Consider the following 17,201-nt stretch of genomic DNA (forward strand, 5'->3'; position numbering starts at 1 on the left):
CTGGGGTGGACAGCACCGAAACACTGATCGCGTACATCAGCGCAGTACGAGGAATCAGTCGAAAGGGAACGCAGAGCGATCAGCTATTCCGTCAGTGTGAGAGATGAGTCTGAATGTAGAGCTTGTGAAGCACCTTCAGACTGTAGTTTGGAAATCTACACCAACACCATAAAACTCTACTGGTTTCCTTATTTTATAACTATCTTTTATTAATATCAGGAGATGTATGGCGTGTTATGCTGTCTGCCATAAGAACATGTTTTCTGCCGTGCAACGTCTAGTTTTCTGCGGAATGTCGTGGATCAGAACTTCTTAATGTCAGTTTAGAAGCAGGCATAGGCCTCGAAGTCCTGGCATAAAAACGAAATGTTTGGCATTTTACAAAAGCGTGTTAGAAAACGGCGTTTCAAACAACTAAACAGGACCAGAGGGAGCGTCTTTTACGGCTTAGTATAGTCTGTGGGATACGATCATTCGCCTAGAGTATAGGTGATCAAACTTTAGTTTCCTCTGGAGTGCCTGTATATTTAATAGGATCGTGCCACACAGGAGGCAGTAGCATCGGCAGTTTTAGGTGTAAATTCGGAGAGGGACTGTCTCCAGCGTTAGGAACGCTTGGATGGCTGCACGCTGCGCAATTCTGGGGAGTATTGCGAAATTTCTTTATCCACGCTGGGGCCCCACCGCAGATTTGCGTCATCGCACCAGCATCGGTGTCTAGGTGACTTCTATATTGGATGAAGTTAGTTGAGCTTTTGTAGTGCGTAATTTTTCTCTGTTTGGGGGTAGAGTATAAAGATGATAGCATGTTGGGCTGACTGATTTGAATGGACGCGGATCTGCTTCGGACTTTAGTATCAGTATCTAGTTTGGAGACGTACCACAATGCGTGCATTTCCACCTAATGGTCAAAACACGGTCTTGTTGCACTAACTCAGGTCGTTCTGTTTCTACATGGTTTGCAGGAGATGGTGGATATGTATGTATACGACTTATGCTCAGTTCCGACTTAAACTGGAACGATCACATGCGGAAAGCGGTAGAAATGGGAGCAGTTGCAAGATGCGTGGGGGATGACTAAAACCACGTTGGAATTTTACTGTAGCAGCTAGGTTCAGGAAAGGGGACTTGTTTAGAAATATGAGAGTGCCAGAAATATGACTGAGTAGTGGTTGTAATCATTAAAGGAATTGTCAATAGGATCCAACGCAGGTATGTGCTTGAATGCAAAGACACGTTCCAAATCATGGACATCATTTCTAGCGGATAGCGTTACACTAGAGATCTGAGAAACTAGTGTACATTTTCTTACGTCCTCAATTGGCACATCATCTACTACTACTGTTGGTGTTCCATCTCAATCAGTCGTCACCTATAACTCAGTGGATATATCGCAGAACCTCTGATATGGTCTCGAGACAGAATGCACTACAAATAGTATGGAATTATCGGTGTGAGGGAGTGGGAAATACTACTTACATACTACATTCCTTAGCCGAATCACTTTCAAAATGTGGTAATGTTATGACGAGGTTGCATCGTGGGCTACGTGTTGGTCTGATAATACAGATTGCTATGATCACTGTCACGGTATTTGTCCGGAAAAAAACACCTCATTCTGAGATAATGTCATACCTCGATTCGTAAAGCGGGTATAGCTCTTAACATGGATACTTGTGTGTACTTGTAGAACCAAGATCGCTTGTGGCAGTAACATGCAGTAGTTGTTGCGATTGAGATTTTTTAACATCTGGCCAATTACGTCTCTCTTTCCACGACACAGTGTTAGTACTCTCAGGAAGAAATCTAAGAGATATGCACACCCATCGTTGATTTTCTGTTAGCGTTATCTCGTATCGTAGGCAATCATCTATTGATGAATTATTATACCTAGTAGTAGGGGATGCGTGATATGTCCGCATTTGAGCATCAGGTTTATAAAGTATGTGTTTGTGTAAAGAAATGACTATGTCTATTTGTAAGGAACGTACATATATTTCGCTTTCCAGAGCCACAGCCTTCAGCAGGGTGTATTTCCGATACTTCGCTCGTTGTCGAATGCAATCATAACATTTAATTGTATTTATAATGACAAAAAATATATGTGACCGGATTTATAGAATGATTCTGTGTATGCATGGTCTGTGGTGTGAATGATTCACTTTTCCCGCTAACTGTAGCACCCGTCCGAATGCAAAGGCCTGTTGGCACGTAGGAATGTATTTGAGTTAACTTTACCATCCTCTAGACGACTGGACAGCGTATTAATACTTAGTATGTGTACAACAGCTTTCGTGATCAAGTGGAAATTTGAGAATGAATATGGAGGTGCGTTTGAGTTGGACTGTTATTCCCTCCCATGTAAATTGTTCGGTTGACTGCTTCCGCAGATTTCGCGCCTTTATTTAGTTGAGAGAAGATCGATTGTGGGGTGTGCATCTAGGAGGTGAAAGAGACGTTTGCTTGTTCTCTAGACATGAGAAACTCCTTAGTTGGCTCGTAAATTATATGGATGATTTTGAATCTGTTCTGTTACATCAGCGACATCGGTATTCGCGGGTGGAAATATCATTTGTCATCTATTTTTTCTAGTTACTCAGTGGTCTAGAGCACGCTCCACCGAGCTAAGGTTTCGGGTTTGTACAGAAACAATTCCCGGTCTATATCTTCGGAATTATGTTGCGTGAGGCTACTGCTGTGTGCTTCATTACGAGAAGTACCGCGAAAATGATATAATATTATGGTAAGCTAAGCGAAAATACTTGTGTTCTTGTATTCAAGCTCCTGTCTTCAGTGGGAGAGCAGTGTAATTGAGTAGGAGTATTTCTGTATTTGACTATATGTATGGCACTTTGCGAGGTTTAGTTGTCGCTGCAATATGGCGATCAGTGTAAAATAGTTTATTGCCGCTGAAAGTCTCGTCTGTAGAAATAAAGAAAATTCAGACGGTGCTTCCCTAGGACTGAGGAGCATCGTGACATATAGCTGGTGTGAGTGTAGGTATATCATAATTTTTTTGGGTGCTGTACAGATATAAAAGATACTGCACTGTTGTGTAAAATGTGTATATATTACATTGTAAAGTTACTGTGGCTTATGTTGTTTAAAATGTGTATATATTGCATCGTAAAGTTACTGTGGTTTATGTTGTGGCATGACTAGAGAGGATGACAGTGTGTCCTATCGTGAGGTACATATAGATTCAGCACATCAATAACTGTGAGAGATGAAACTTCCTGGCAGATTAAAACTGTGTGCCGGACCGAGACTCAAACACGGGACTTTTGCCTTTCACGGGCAAGTGCTCTACCAACTGAGCTACCGAAGCACGACTCACGCCCCCTCCTCACAGCTTTACTTCTGCCAGTAACTCGTCTCCTACCCTCCAAACTTTACAGAAGCTCAGTTGGTAGAGCTCAGTTGGTATAGCACTTGCCCACGAAAGGCAAAGTACCGAGTTCGAGTCTCGTTCTGGCACACAGTTTTAATCTGCCACAAAGTTTCATATCAGTGCACACTCCGCTGAAGAGTGAAAATTTCATTCTGGAACCGCGAGAGATTTTTTTACATGGAAAATTATGTTCGCTATAGATACTGAGATACTGAGATTGGTTCCAGATGCACAACTGTCAAAAGGAGACATTACCTGTACATGGATCGGTGTCAGACTGTAGCAGCAATCATAATATTTAATTGTAAGTACTATGGTAAATATGTTCCTGGCTTCCAATATCCTTGTGATTCTCGAATGTATTTGATGATCTACAGACAACTTCAGGGGTTTAACTGTCAATGCACTTCAGCGATCTGTGCAAAATAATTTTACACTGACTGTCTCATCTGCAGAAAGAAAAGTTGGATGGTGCTTCGATACTGACGACAACAGTAATTTGGGGGGGTAAATTCGATAAGAGCCAATCATAATGCCCGATTCATTCACATCCTTTGTGCTGGGATACAGGGGCCTCTACATAGCACTGAGAACATTTGCGTATGTTGAGAGCACGGAGGGTAACACGCGATGGAGTGGGTAGCACGTTAGGTCCGCGAGGAAGACTGCATTCGACTTTACTCTGCGTTATTTTCGTAAACAGGTTCTGTTAGGGCAGGAATTTTCATGCATTCAGGCTGAGACATCAATAAAGCGTGCGTTAACTATTTATGGGATACTATACAATTATCTCGAGGTCAACTCAGTTATTGTTTTTTACATAGTCACGTGACGTGAGTATAAGATTGAGAACATTGTTCGATGTGTTTGCGAAGGTTTGTAGCTACTATGTCGTCAATGGTAAAGACATGTGATGCCCAGAGGTGTCCTGCAAATGGGGCCAAGCCTGGAGTTCTGTGACATCAGTATAACAGTGGTTGTATACCTGAAAATAGATGCATCTTTCACCTGCATTTGGAGGCGGCTCGTGACTGTGACAGCGCCCATTTCCCTGGCTGGTCACGCCAACACCTGTGACTAGGTGAACGCTTATTTGGATAGGAATTTCTCTGGTCTCAGGTGTGAAAGGGGCCCCACTACCTCATGTGTGCGGGACCTTAACGGGCGACTGTGCGTGTTTCTACAGCTCACAGCCGCGTCACTTGGGGGGGGGGGGGGTTGCTGCTAACCTCCTGTGCGCTTTAGTGGCTGGGGGGGGGGGTGGCGGACGGTGCTTGTGGGTGTTGATTGCATTACTTTGCGCACGGGTCTGTAGGCTGGGCTTTGCGTTATTTGGCAGTTGTTTTACGAGTACTGAGCATGTCTACACATCACTGTACTGAAATTATTTCTGTAAATTAGGAGTTGTTTGCACGTCTACAGACTGTGTATTGTGAACCAAAGCACATCGGGGAGAGTGTTTTGTGTCAGTGTGATAAATATACTCCATCCTTAAATAAAATGTTCCAAAACAAATGGAAGGCACTCCTTCCTTACTCTTCTCAGCAGCCCAGCGCTGCTTGAGTCATTCTCGCACAATTTTCCCCCTACAGACCACAAATTGGGGTTAGGTCACAGGAGGGATGACAGTACCCTCTGGTGGCAGTAATGTGTACTAGATCAGTTGGAGTCTAGATCTCATGGTGGAGACATTGCATGCAAAAAAAATTATGTCCATAATAGGCAGAGTTGTTTTCCCGCCATTTCACCCCGCCATCTTTGATGACGTCATGCACTGTGTATGTTAATACACATTAGTGCACGTTAGTCCACGTTAGTACACTTTAGTACATGTTACTACACGTTAGTGGACATTAGTGCATGTTACTGCACGTTAGTGTACATTAGCCCGACAACATGGTTTGGTAAGGGGACATGGTGGTTGGTTGAGGATCGCGGTGGAGACATCAACTATTTCCTTCCAAGTCCAGGTGGGTTTGGCAGTCGCAAAAATTCATTCCAAGTCCATGGTAGCGCTCTCTGGTGTTGTCAATATGTACCAGGCCTCGTGGTGAACACACTGTTTGCCGTCATCTTGGATTACGGTACTTGTGTCATCAACTGATGTCACAGTAGCGCCCTCTGGCTGTAGTGCTGTGTACTAAGTCAGTTAGAGTCTGGAGCTCTTGGTGAACACACTTTTTGCCACCATCTTGGATTATGTCACAGATGAGAGCGCCCTCAGGTGGTGGACATGTTTACTAAGTCATTTGGAGTTCAGATCTCGTGGTGAACACCCTAGATGGACGTACTGCATGAATATGATTAAATAAAGACTTATGTCCAACTCCTTTTTCCCACGAATCCTTAGGAGGAGGTGACGCATAGCTTAGTAAAGACACACGAATTGATCTTTGTTTACTGCCATAATTCAAACTTAGCGCCAGTTAATAGGGAGAAGTGGCAGTCAGGTGACTTAGGTTAGTGGTTGTACCCCAAGTGACCTATCTTCCCGTCATTTTCTTAGCTTAGTGGAGATAACCGTGGTGTGATGCATTATCCTGTTGGAATTTGAACTTCCCGCCATTTTTCTGGGGAAGGTGGCGGTCAGGTGAGTGTGGTTAGTGCAAATGTCCGTTTTTTACCACAATTTTCTTAGCTTAGTAGAGATACGTGAATTGAGGTTTTTTTACTGCCATAGTTCAAACGTGGCACCAGTTCATAGGAAGAAGTAGCAGTCAGGTGACTTAGGTTAGTGGTTGTAGTCCAAGTGGCCTATCTTCTCGCGATTTTCTTAGCTTAGTAGAGATAACTGTGGTGTGATGCATTATTCTGTTGGAATTTGAACTTCCCGCCATTTTTTCTGGCAGAGTGGGTTAAGTTAGTGGAGGTAGCCCAATTGAACTTTCTCCCACCAAAATTCAAACTTCCCACGAAAAGACACCATATTGAATGACGTCATGGCCGTCATCTTGGATGACGTCATGCACTGTTGCCAAGTCTACACGCCACTATATTGGATGACGTCATCACCGCCATCTTGGATACATCTGGCAACAATGGAAAGTGGGGCAGAACGCAGGTTGTCCCAATACCCATGGCATGTGAAACTGTAGCAAGATTAGAGAGAACAAAATGCTGGGACCTAAGGATTGAAAAATGTGTGCTGTCTCGCTTGTCTCTTGTACTGAGTATTTTTATGTTACCTATATTTAGTTTTGTGCCACACAAAAGAGAAAGTTATTAACTAATAGGCAATAAAGAGTGCAAATTTTCTGAAGAGTTCTTATTCTCCTGGTTTCAGATAATCCCACCCAGTGTTAATTGTGAGTTTTTGTAAGGGGGGGGGGGTAGGACGTCAGTCGGGCCGACTGGGAGAAGGAGAGGCACCACAAGATGTTTAAATTTCTGCTGCCCGGAATGTAGGTTTGATGGCTTCCATTACAAAATATACATGTTTGAATTCCACGGAGCGGAATAGAGTGACACGTGATACAAGAACGCTGTTTGAAGAGGTGTGGCACAGCACTATGGCACACTTACGACCAAATGACATGTTTTAGATTTCCTCGAACATATGTGTTTTACATAACAAAATCTTCAGAAAGATGTGCGCTACAAAATGAATATATTTCTGAAAAATCAAGTTTTTAAAATTTTTGACATCCTACCTCAAACGCACCATCACGTTTTTGCCCTGGATCGGAAATATCGCAGATCTGGTGTTGGCGGTACCACACTGCACAAGTTATCTGAAGGTGTTTCATCTAATTTTTCATTTCATTTCTTGCATACTGAAGAACTTGTTACCCAGTATTTTCAATCAGGTCACACATTTTAAAATTTTCGTCACATAATAACATAAGTGTTTCATATTACAAGCAAATATTATATACATCAAAGAAAATCAAAGTAATAATAATAGCTACAAAGAAAATTAAGCAAAATATGAAGTGAAGATTTGTGAAAGAAAATTGAGTGTGTTGAGTAAAATTGTTACTAATTTAGAAGAGGATAAAAGAAAGATGTGAAAGAATATATAAGATGGTTATTTGCCATTCCTAACGATCGGAAGGGAAAGCCTTGGAATTTAATGGAGCCTTTGCCATTTTATTTGCCATTAAATTTTTTGTATGTAATTTGACTGTGTGTTAAGGATAATTATTTACTGTTGTATATACTGAACTGTGTTTATTGATTCTATTGTATTGTTAGTTCTTAAATTACTTACAATTTTAAGTGCCAGGCAACAAATGCGAGTCACTGTTAATAGACAATCAAAAGTAATTATTAAAATCGTTATTACTGTCAGTTCTGAGGGGCTTGCTAGGAAGGCAGATCTCGGAATGGGGTCATAGAGTTATTCATTTTTGCCCAGTATTTTCTTTATTTGTAAATTTGTATGTAGTAGTTTTTAGTGTGCATTTCTATCTCTAATATTTCCTTACATAATTATGTAGGTTTGTAGCTACGTTTGTGTTATGTGTTGCCTCTGTTTCATCTTCTGCTACAAGATATTTCATTTTAGGTGTCATGACTGCTGTCGTTTAACATGTTGGTTATGTTTAGTTTGGGTACGGGTCCATGTGGCTTTGCTCTTTCGTGTTCTGCTTCTAAAATTCTCGCAATACTGTTCACTGTTCTGCCTGCTGGTCTGAATTCCTAGGGGAGTTGCGTGTGCAGTCTAGTGTAGTCTTGCCTATGTATGTCAGGTGCAGTGTGGTACTACATATTCGGGATAGCTACTTTTTATTCAATGCAAGTGTGTTGGATAAGGACTATGTCCAATTAGGAAATGTATCATTCCGAATTGTTGCAGACGAGTCGCCGACCGATACGGAAGCTGTGAGGCAGGCGCTGTCTTGCTTGAGAGCAGTGTACAACACGACGGCACCCTGTGGCCAAGAGTCCCGCCTCGAGCTGGTCAACTTGCCAGGAGAAGACATGGACGAGTTCCGCTTGCACATTGGACATCAACAAGTAAGTGGCAGCAGCAGACTGATTTTAAAATACAATTATACAGACGGAGTGCGATGTTAGGCAATTTAAAAAAGTGACAGAGCTGGTACGGGGTTTGCACAAAATATGGAAACACCAAAAGCACAATATCTAACCATGCTAATACAGTGCAAGAAAGTCGATGGCATTTAAGGGGGAACGTTGATGAAATACACACTATTTCAAAAATGCACAACATCCACAGTTTTGGAGATATGACAATGAAATTTTGTACTATGCTTTACATGAAAGTAACACATTTACATATAAAATCCTTTGATTATTTATATTCAAATTTTTTAAATGAAATTTGAAGTTTTATTTTCAAAAAATAGTGTATGTTCATTTTTCTCAGAAAGTATTAAAGAGGTTTCTACAAAAAAAATCTCTGTTTCATCTCTTTATATGTTGTAACCTTCTCTCATGAATTTTTTTGGAATAGGCCAAATAGGAGACTTTTCATAATTTTTAAATTATAACTCCACAAGTACAATTTTAAATTCATGCAAAATTCCAAGCACTTTGCCCCATATCGCAGCTTGCAATCAGAATTTCAAAATTTGCTTTTGAGACAACGTTTATTAGGTTTACAGAAATATGTGTACATAATTTCATAATTCTAACATTTATAAAATCTGAGAAAAAGTTATATAAACTCTAAGAAACAAACTTTTGAGGAAACGCGATTTAAAGTTCAACCTAACTTTTTTCCTTATGTCACTTCTCCAGAAGGCACAACATTTGTACTTTGGGTCGTCTTTCCCTTCAAGGTTTCTCTTCTGGTTTCTTGTTGTCTGTCTTCTTTCCTTTACCAGGTCTTCAACAGACTTTTCAGCTGCAGAGACGTGCTGTAAATCTATTTTTCTCAGGATGTCTTGAGTAAAATTCTTATCTTTAATCCCATTCTTTCTAATACCTTCATCCTCCCGATGTTCCCATAATTAAATACAATAACTCCATCATATTTTGCAATTCGGACAACTGTAGCAGATGCAAATATGTTTTTAGGCATCGTTTCCATATGAGTGAAATTAGAGACTAATTTGGATTTTGGGTTTTGCTATGAACACACTTTTTGAGAAGTGCAGGATCGGCCAAAGATGATCTATAAAACCAAAGAGTATGTATCACGGCCTTCTATATGTATCCTGCACATGTTTGGTTGAAAGTAATACACAGAATCGTTGTTCACTGAGCTGGTATTGAAGTGCTGCTTCAAAACGTGGGCATGGCAGGGAGGCTGCGTCAGACTTTTAATTAATTTTCGGGCAATTCGGATGCGCTTTTAACATTGAAACTTTGGGAACTTATTGTCCATGAGTTGTACTAGCAAATAAAAAATAAATCGATGATTGACATTTTTGGTCAAATTCATCAACGGCCCCCCCTTAAAACGTGTTCCAGTCGTCTCCAAATGTATAAATGGAGCTCCTGTATGGATTTCAAGCGAATCTTACAGCATGCCTCCTGCAAAATAGTGGCAAGTTCAGGTAACGATAATGGAGATGGATAGCCGTCGCGTACCCTTTCTCCAAAGCATACCACAGAGGCGCAATAATATTGAGACTGTGGTGGCCAGGGGAGACGCGAGAAGCTGTGCTACCCATTAGCACTCACATTCCGGACCATGAACATTATGTACGACTGGGTCCGTACAGCAGTGGCATAAAGTAGGTTCTGGCGCACTTATGATATCAAATTAATTGTTTGTTGTTGTTGTGGTCTTCAGTCTTAAGACTGGTTTGATGCAGCTATCCATGCTACTCTATCCTGTGCAAGCTTCTTCATCTCCCAGTACTTACTGCAACCTACATCCTTCTGAATCTGCTTAGTGTATTCATCTCTTGGTCTCCCTCTACGATTTTTACCCTCCACGCTGTCCTCCAATTCTGAATTTGTTCATGCCTCAGAACATGTCCTACCAACCGATCGCTTCTTCTTGTCAAGTTGTGCCACAAACTCCTCTTCTCCCTAATTCTATTCAATACCTCCTCATTAGTTATGTGATCTACCCATCTAATCTTCAGCATTCTTCTGTAGCACCACATTTCGAAAGCTTCTATTCTCTTTTTGTCCAAACTATTTATCGTCCATGTTTCACTTCCATACATGGTTACACTCCACACAAATACTTTCAAAAACGACTTCCTGACACTTAAATCTATACTCGATGTTAACAAATTTCTCTTCTTCAGAAACACTTTCCTTGCCATTGTCACTCTACATTTTATATCCTATCTACTTCTACCATCATCAGTTATTTTGCTCCCCAAATAGCAAAACTCCTGTACTACTTTAAGCGTCTCATTTCCTAATCTAATTCCCTCAGCATCACCTGACTTAAGTCGACTACATTCCATTATCCTCGTTTTGCTTTTGTTGATGTTCATCTTATATCTTCCTTTCAAGACACTGTCCATTCCGTTCAACTGCTCTTCCAAGTCCTTTGCTGTCTCTGACAGAATTACAATGTCATCGGTGAACCTCAAAGTTTTTATTTCTTCTCCATGGATTTTAATACCTACTCCGAATTTTTCTTTTGTTTCCTTTACTGCTTGCTCAATATACAGATTGAATAACATTGGGGAGAGGCTATAACCCTGTCTCACTCCTTTCCCAACCACTGCTTCCATTTCATGCCCCTCGACTCTTACAACTGCCATCTGGTTTCTGTACAAATTGTAAATAGCCTTTCGCTCCCTGTATTTTACCCCTGCCACCTTCAGAATTTGAAAGAGAGTATTCCAGTTAACATTGTCAAAAGCTTTCTCTAAGTCTACAAATGCTAGAAACGTAGGTTTGCCTTTTCTTAATCTTTCTTCTAAGATAAGTTGTAAGGTTAGAATTGCCTTACGTGTTCCAACATTTCTACGGAATCCAAACTGATCTTCCCCGAGGTCGGCTTCTACCAGTTTTTCCATTCGTCTGTAAAGAATTCGCGTTAGTATTTTGCAGCTGTGACTTATTAAACTGATAGGTAATTTTCACATCTGTCAACACCTGCTTTCTTTGGGATTGGAATTATTATATTCTTCTGGAAGTCTGAGGGTATTTCGCCTGTGTCATACATCTTGCTCACCAGATGGTAGAGTTTTGTCAAATTAATTATACAAATTAATGAAATTGATCAATTAATTGCCCCTTAACTCTTGATGATATGCGTTTGCCCTGGCCAGCAGGTGTCCATTTCCCCACCACTCCTCTGAAAAATCCCCCTCACTCCTATGATGTCACCCCCCCCTCCCCTCCCCCCTTCCCACCCTTGGAAATTGCAGAAAAACTCGCTCAGCCTGTTTTGGGATATTGGACTGGGAAGAACATACAATGGCAGGCTAATATAATGTGCATAAGGCATAATTTAAACAGTTTGTTTAAGAATATTGTTTATTTATTTCTGAAATTACGATACCCCTCGAAATTGATGCTGGCGTTTAAACAATTTAGATTATGTTGGAATATAGTTTATGTATGTCTAAAATCACAATATACCTCGAAATTAACACTGGTATAGGAATATTGTTATTGTTCATTTACAATGCGAATAATGTTTAAACAATGTGGGCAATGTAAAACAATTGCAGTACCTTTTTTTAATCTAATAGAGAAAGGAATCACATAATTACACTGTCACAGATTTTTCTAAGCATATCTGAAAAACTTTCTCATCCATACTCCATCCACCAGAGTCGTGGTCTCTGGAAGGAGCCAAGCACTGGGCTCGTGGCAGTTGCCAGGGTCCAAGATGCAGCAAGCACAGGGCTGTGCGAAGAACTTTCTGTTGTCCAGGAAATACTACAGCTTTCCTCCTTTCTGGGGTACTTTCTTTCTTTATGACACACCGACCATGCCACGTTAAGCTGGCAGTAGACCAGAAACCATATTGCCTTCCTTCCTGGGACACTTTGCTTGCTTTTCTGGGAAATACACCAACCTCTCTTTTTGGCACACTTCGTGTGCTTTTTGCAGGAAAACACTGCTGCCTTCCCCCTTGGCACACTTCCTTTGTGGCTCACATGTGGGAAATACCCCAGCCTTCCCCAGAGGGATACCGCTGCACGCAAGAACTGGGGAAATGCCTGACTGGGAATCGACCAGAAATCCTGCTAATGTCAATAAATTGATTGGCTAATTAACTTACAGTCACGTGATCGTGATGTAAGGAATATAAGATGGATGTGTTAGGTCATTAGTCCCATTTGCAGTCTCTGGAAGAAGAAGAAACATGAAGCATCAACAGCAGCAGTTGAGACCTTCATCTGTCTCTCCATCACAGAAGAAATGTAAAAGTAAGTACTCATTGCATGTGGTTGCATGCAACGGTTCCTCCTCAGCCTCTTCTCTGTCAAGTTCCCTTTATTCATTCAAGTCCGTGCCATTGGTCTGTGAATGCTTATTGTTCCTTCTTTTTTTCCTTCTTTGTTTAGTGGCCTCTCGTGTATCCAGACTGGCAGTGACATCCAGTGTGTCTGGACCAGCAGTGGCCACCATCGGCTCGTCATGACCTGCAGTGAACTCTGGTTTGTCAAGACCAGCAGTGGCAGCGGCACCATGGGATCCTGTAGCGCAGGGCTTCTCAACCTTTTCAGCAGGTGGACCCCTTCTTCAGTGCATAATCCATGGCGGACCCCTAGTCAGTCAAGAGCACAGTAACTTTAAATTTCAGAGCGAAACCCATGGGAACTGAAAGTTTCTTAATGCAAGTTCCATGTTCCCAATGACCCCCCACCTCCCCCCCCCCCCCCCCCCGAAGTATGAATAGTCTTTGGTTTAGAGATGAATGAAAACAACTTAAGGTCAAAAATCGACTTATGAAATAGGTAGTGCACTGACAAGGCAAGTTTAACATTTAATGATGACTGGGGGCGCATATACGTGCCAGCGAGCGCTGTGATTGGTCGACAAAGCTCGCTCCGCGCATGCGTAAAAGGTTTCAGTGCATCTACCGCCGTGAGCCGGCGCACAAACGACCCCCGTATTGTTGCGAAACAGTCGTCAGAGAAGCCGCATTCTCCGGCACGAAACTGTGTATGCGTTCTCTCTTAGGAACCGCAAAGGCTGCTTGGGAATACGACCTGAAGTAAAAGTACACATGTTTTTCACACGAAAAAATATAGTGGTGAATTTGATTTTCACATTTTTATTCAATAATTTTACTCATTATTTTACACGGTTTGGTGAAGGGTGGCCGCGGACCCCGTAGAAAGAGCCGGCGGACCCCTAAGGGGTCCGAGGACCACAGGTTGGGAAGCTCTGCTGTAGCGGATGTGGCTAGCATGTTGGAGCAGCACAACGAGCTGCTACTATCCATACCACTCATTGATCTGTATGTGCGCAGCTCGTGGTCTCGCGGTAGCGTTCTCGCTTCCCGGATCATGGGGTCCCTGGTTTGATTCCCGGCGGGGTCAGGGATTTTCACCTGCCTCGAGATGACTGGGTGTTGTGTCGTCTTCATCATCATCATTCATCCCCATTACGGTCGGAGGATGGCAACGGCAAACCACGTTCGCTAGGACCTTGCCTAGTACAGCGGTGTGGGTGTCCGGCATTGTCCCCTACGCTCTGTCAAGGAGTATGTGACTTCATCATCATCATCATCATTGATATGTGTAATGAAGACACCCAGACAAGTTCCCAATTCTCAGAAGAACTGTGATGGGGGTCCTCTACTCCGAGGTGCAGGTCAGTACTGGTCTCTGACATATGCACCATCGCAGAACATTCTGGTGTTACTACAGGGAAGACTGTTGACGTGGTGGATGAGAACCTGCTGATTGCTCCCAGAGCTGTACTTCTTTTCACTTCAACTTATATTTAACAGCCAGTGGTTCAGTGCGCTTAAATATTGGGATAGAAGCATCAGTGGACAGTAACTGGCGTATGTAAGAGATTGAAAATGCATTGAGAAGTGTTAAAGTGCAGTTTACAGAACTGGAATGGGATGAACTGTGTTGTGCAGAATACTACATCAACCAACAAATGATCTCAGAGTATTCTCCATCTCCGGACATTTACTGTGCTGGTCTTACGGTATGTATAAAATCATTGTACGATGAAGTGACACTCATGGTGAGATCTGGAGATCGATAGATTTATCTGCAACACTCCACCATCACAAACTTGTTCGGCCTATGGACAGTGCTATACCTTGTGTTGGAAAGACTGAACTGTGGGCTGTTGTGTATTAAAACTTAATAGTGGCAACTATTTATTTACAGCTCGTACAAAATAGATACGTGTTTCAAAGTTTTACTGACCTTCAAAGTAGTCACCAGCATTGTGTATAACCCGTTGTCAGCGATGTGGAAGTCGTAGGATACTTTTAGCGGTGCCAGTTATGTTGACAGTTCGAGCGGAGCGGTCTATTGCCCCACCAATTTGTAGCAGTTCTGAAGCGAATGCCGTGAAGTGATTCCTTCAGTTTAGAAATTGAGTTGAACTCACGAGGGCTTAAGTCAGGGGAGTGCAGTAGGTGGTATAGCACTCAGTAGCCCCATCAGTCAAACAAATCAGTAACAGCTTGCACTGTACGTGCTTGAGCATTGTCCTGCTAAATGATGGTCAGGTCCTGCAGAAAGTGTCATAACTTCTGTGTCTAAGCTGGTCGTACGTTGAGCTCCAAAAATGAACAGCATTGAGACAGAAAGTTCATTTCTAGCAAGAAGCCATATGCTTCAATATTTCTGGTATCTCAACTCCAGATTTTTCAGCGCTCATTTAACTTTAGGGCTCTGTATCCGAAAATGTACAAAAATGGACTTGTACCACTATTGAAATAAGCCCTTCATATATACTTAGGTGTTCTGGCCAGAGGCAGTTCGCTCCGCGCTCTTGTATGTGCAACTGCTGAATACAGCTTCGTTAAGTGAAGTAAGTGTTCGTTATTCATCGAATTACACCTTCTTCTACGTGACAATATAGTTTAAGGTATAGCCATTGTAGTTCGGTTGGTAAGATGATTGCGCTATAGCGGCTACATATATTTTTATTATTATTACAATCATTCCTTTTTTTAATAAAAGTCCATTACACACCGAAACTTGACGTAAGCAGTATCATGGCCGGGTGGGTGAACCATCAGGACTTTATTGTAAGTGACTGGTCTTGTGATGGTGTGGAAGAAGAGCAGATGAAAAAGAACAAGAAGAAGGAGACGAATGGGGTACTCCTACCCAATAACAAAATTGCAATTACTATATGTCCGTCCAACTGTGGCAAGACAAATATTCTCATGTCACTACTAACACACCTGGATGGAGTCTGCTTTGAGCATGTATACGTATTTTCAAAAACACTGTTTCAACCCAAATACCAGCTCCTGCAAAAGATACTGCAGGCTGTTGATGGTGTAACACACACACAGCATCTGGTCAAGAAAGTAATATTCTCACACCTGAGAAAGTAAAGCCAAACACAGTGTTCATATTTGACGATGTTGCTGTGGAAAACCAAGATCAAATGCTACAGTATTTCTGTTTTGGTAGTCATATGGCTATTGAACTATTTTATTTGAGTCACATATATTCCAGAATTCTGAAACAGTTGATGAGGCATAATGCAAATCTCATTATTTATTAAAGTTATGTGCAGATCGCTGAAATCACACACAGTATGGGTTTCTTGTCATAGGTAAATCAGGAAAACTGAATGACAGTAGGTATAGATGGAACTCCCAGGAGTTTATATACGAGAGTAATCTCAAAAGTAAGGTTTGTTTCTGCAATGGTTTACATCAGTGTACAGCTTGAACGTTTAACTATTTTTCGACATAATGCATTTTTGTAGACACCGTGGCAGTTTTTGTATGCCCATGTCATACCAGCTCGCCGCCCTACTGTTCAGAAAGTTTTGAACCTCTTTTTTCATCTCGTCGTCGGAGCTGAATCTTTTTCCGGCCAAATGTTCTTTTAGCCTAGGGAACAGGTGATAGTCACTGGGCGCCAAGTCAGTTCTATAGGGTGGGTGAGTGATTATGTTCCACTGAAACTGTTGCAGGAGAGCAACGGTTTGCCGAGCGATGTGTGAGCGAGCGTTGCTATGGAGAATGTGTACGCCATTGCTCAACATTCCTCTTCTCCGCTTCTGAATTGCCCGTTTGAGTATTTTCAGACTCTCGCAGTACCTGTCAGCGTTAACTGTGGTCCCAGTGGGCATAAGGTCGACCAGCAATACCCCTTTCCGATCCCAAAATACGGTTGAAATGACGTTACCGGCTTTGGCAAAGAAGGATGCCGCCACTGGCGTGATTGTTGCTTGGTCTCAGGTGTAAAGTGGTATGCCCAGGTTTCGTCACCCGTGGCAATTGAGTCCAGAAAGTTGTCCTGTTCGGCTGCAAAGCGGCGAAGAAATGCGCGATAAGCATCAACTCGTTGCCGCATGTGGTCCTCAGTGAGCATGCGTGGCACCCATCTTGCGCACGCCTTCCGGTAGTTCAATGTTTCCGTCAAAATTCTGTGAGCGGTGGTCCGGGAAACCTCAGGAACCAACGTGCAGAGATCGTCCACGGTGCTCCGCCGATCTTTACGCATGATTTGCTCAACCTCCAGCACTGTCTCCTCAGAAATTGACGGTCTCCTGCTCCTTTGTTCGTCGTGAATTTCGGTCCGACCATCTGCAAACTCTCTACATCACTTAGGAACATTTTTGACATCCATGTACGACTCATCATACACTTCCGTCAATTGGCGATTGATTTCAATCGGCGCAGTGCCCTTTGCGTTCAAAAACCGAATAACTGCGCGCAATTCGCACCAGGCGGTAACATTCAACGGGAGCTCCATTCTCAACGGCTGCCAAGCCAAGACAGCGCCTCAGCGCGGCGTGCGCATGTTTACAC

The 17,201-nt window shown here is 42.4% G+C and overlaps 1 protein-coding gene across 1 annotated transcript in view; it reads left to right on the forward strand.

The window, feature by feature from the left end:
* The window catches only part of LOC126204057 (uncharacterized), a 71,545-nt gene that overhangs the window by 43,685 nt on the left and 10,659 nt on the right, over positions 1–17,201 (forward strand). The window contains exon 3 of the mRNA XM_049938480.1: positions 8,190–8,350. Coding sequence (XP_049794437.1) covers positions 8,190–8,350 — 161 coding nt within the window. The remainder of the gene's footprint in view (positions 1–8,189; positions 8,351–17,201) is intronic.

The sequence above is a fragment of the Schistocerca nitens genome, chromosome 9 (assembly GCF_023898315.1).
Source record: "Schistocerca nitens isolate TAMUIC-IGC-003100 chromosome 9, iqSchNite1.1, whole genome shotgun sequence".
Classification (NCBI taxonomy): domain Eukaryota; kingdom Metazoa; phylum Arthropoda; class Insecta; order Orthoptera; family Acrididae; genus Schistocerca; species Schistocerca nitens.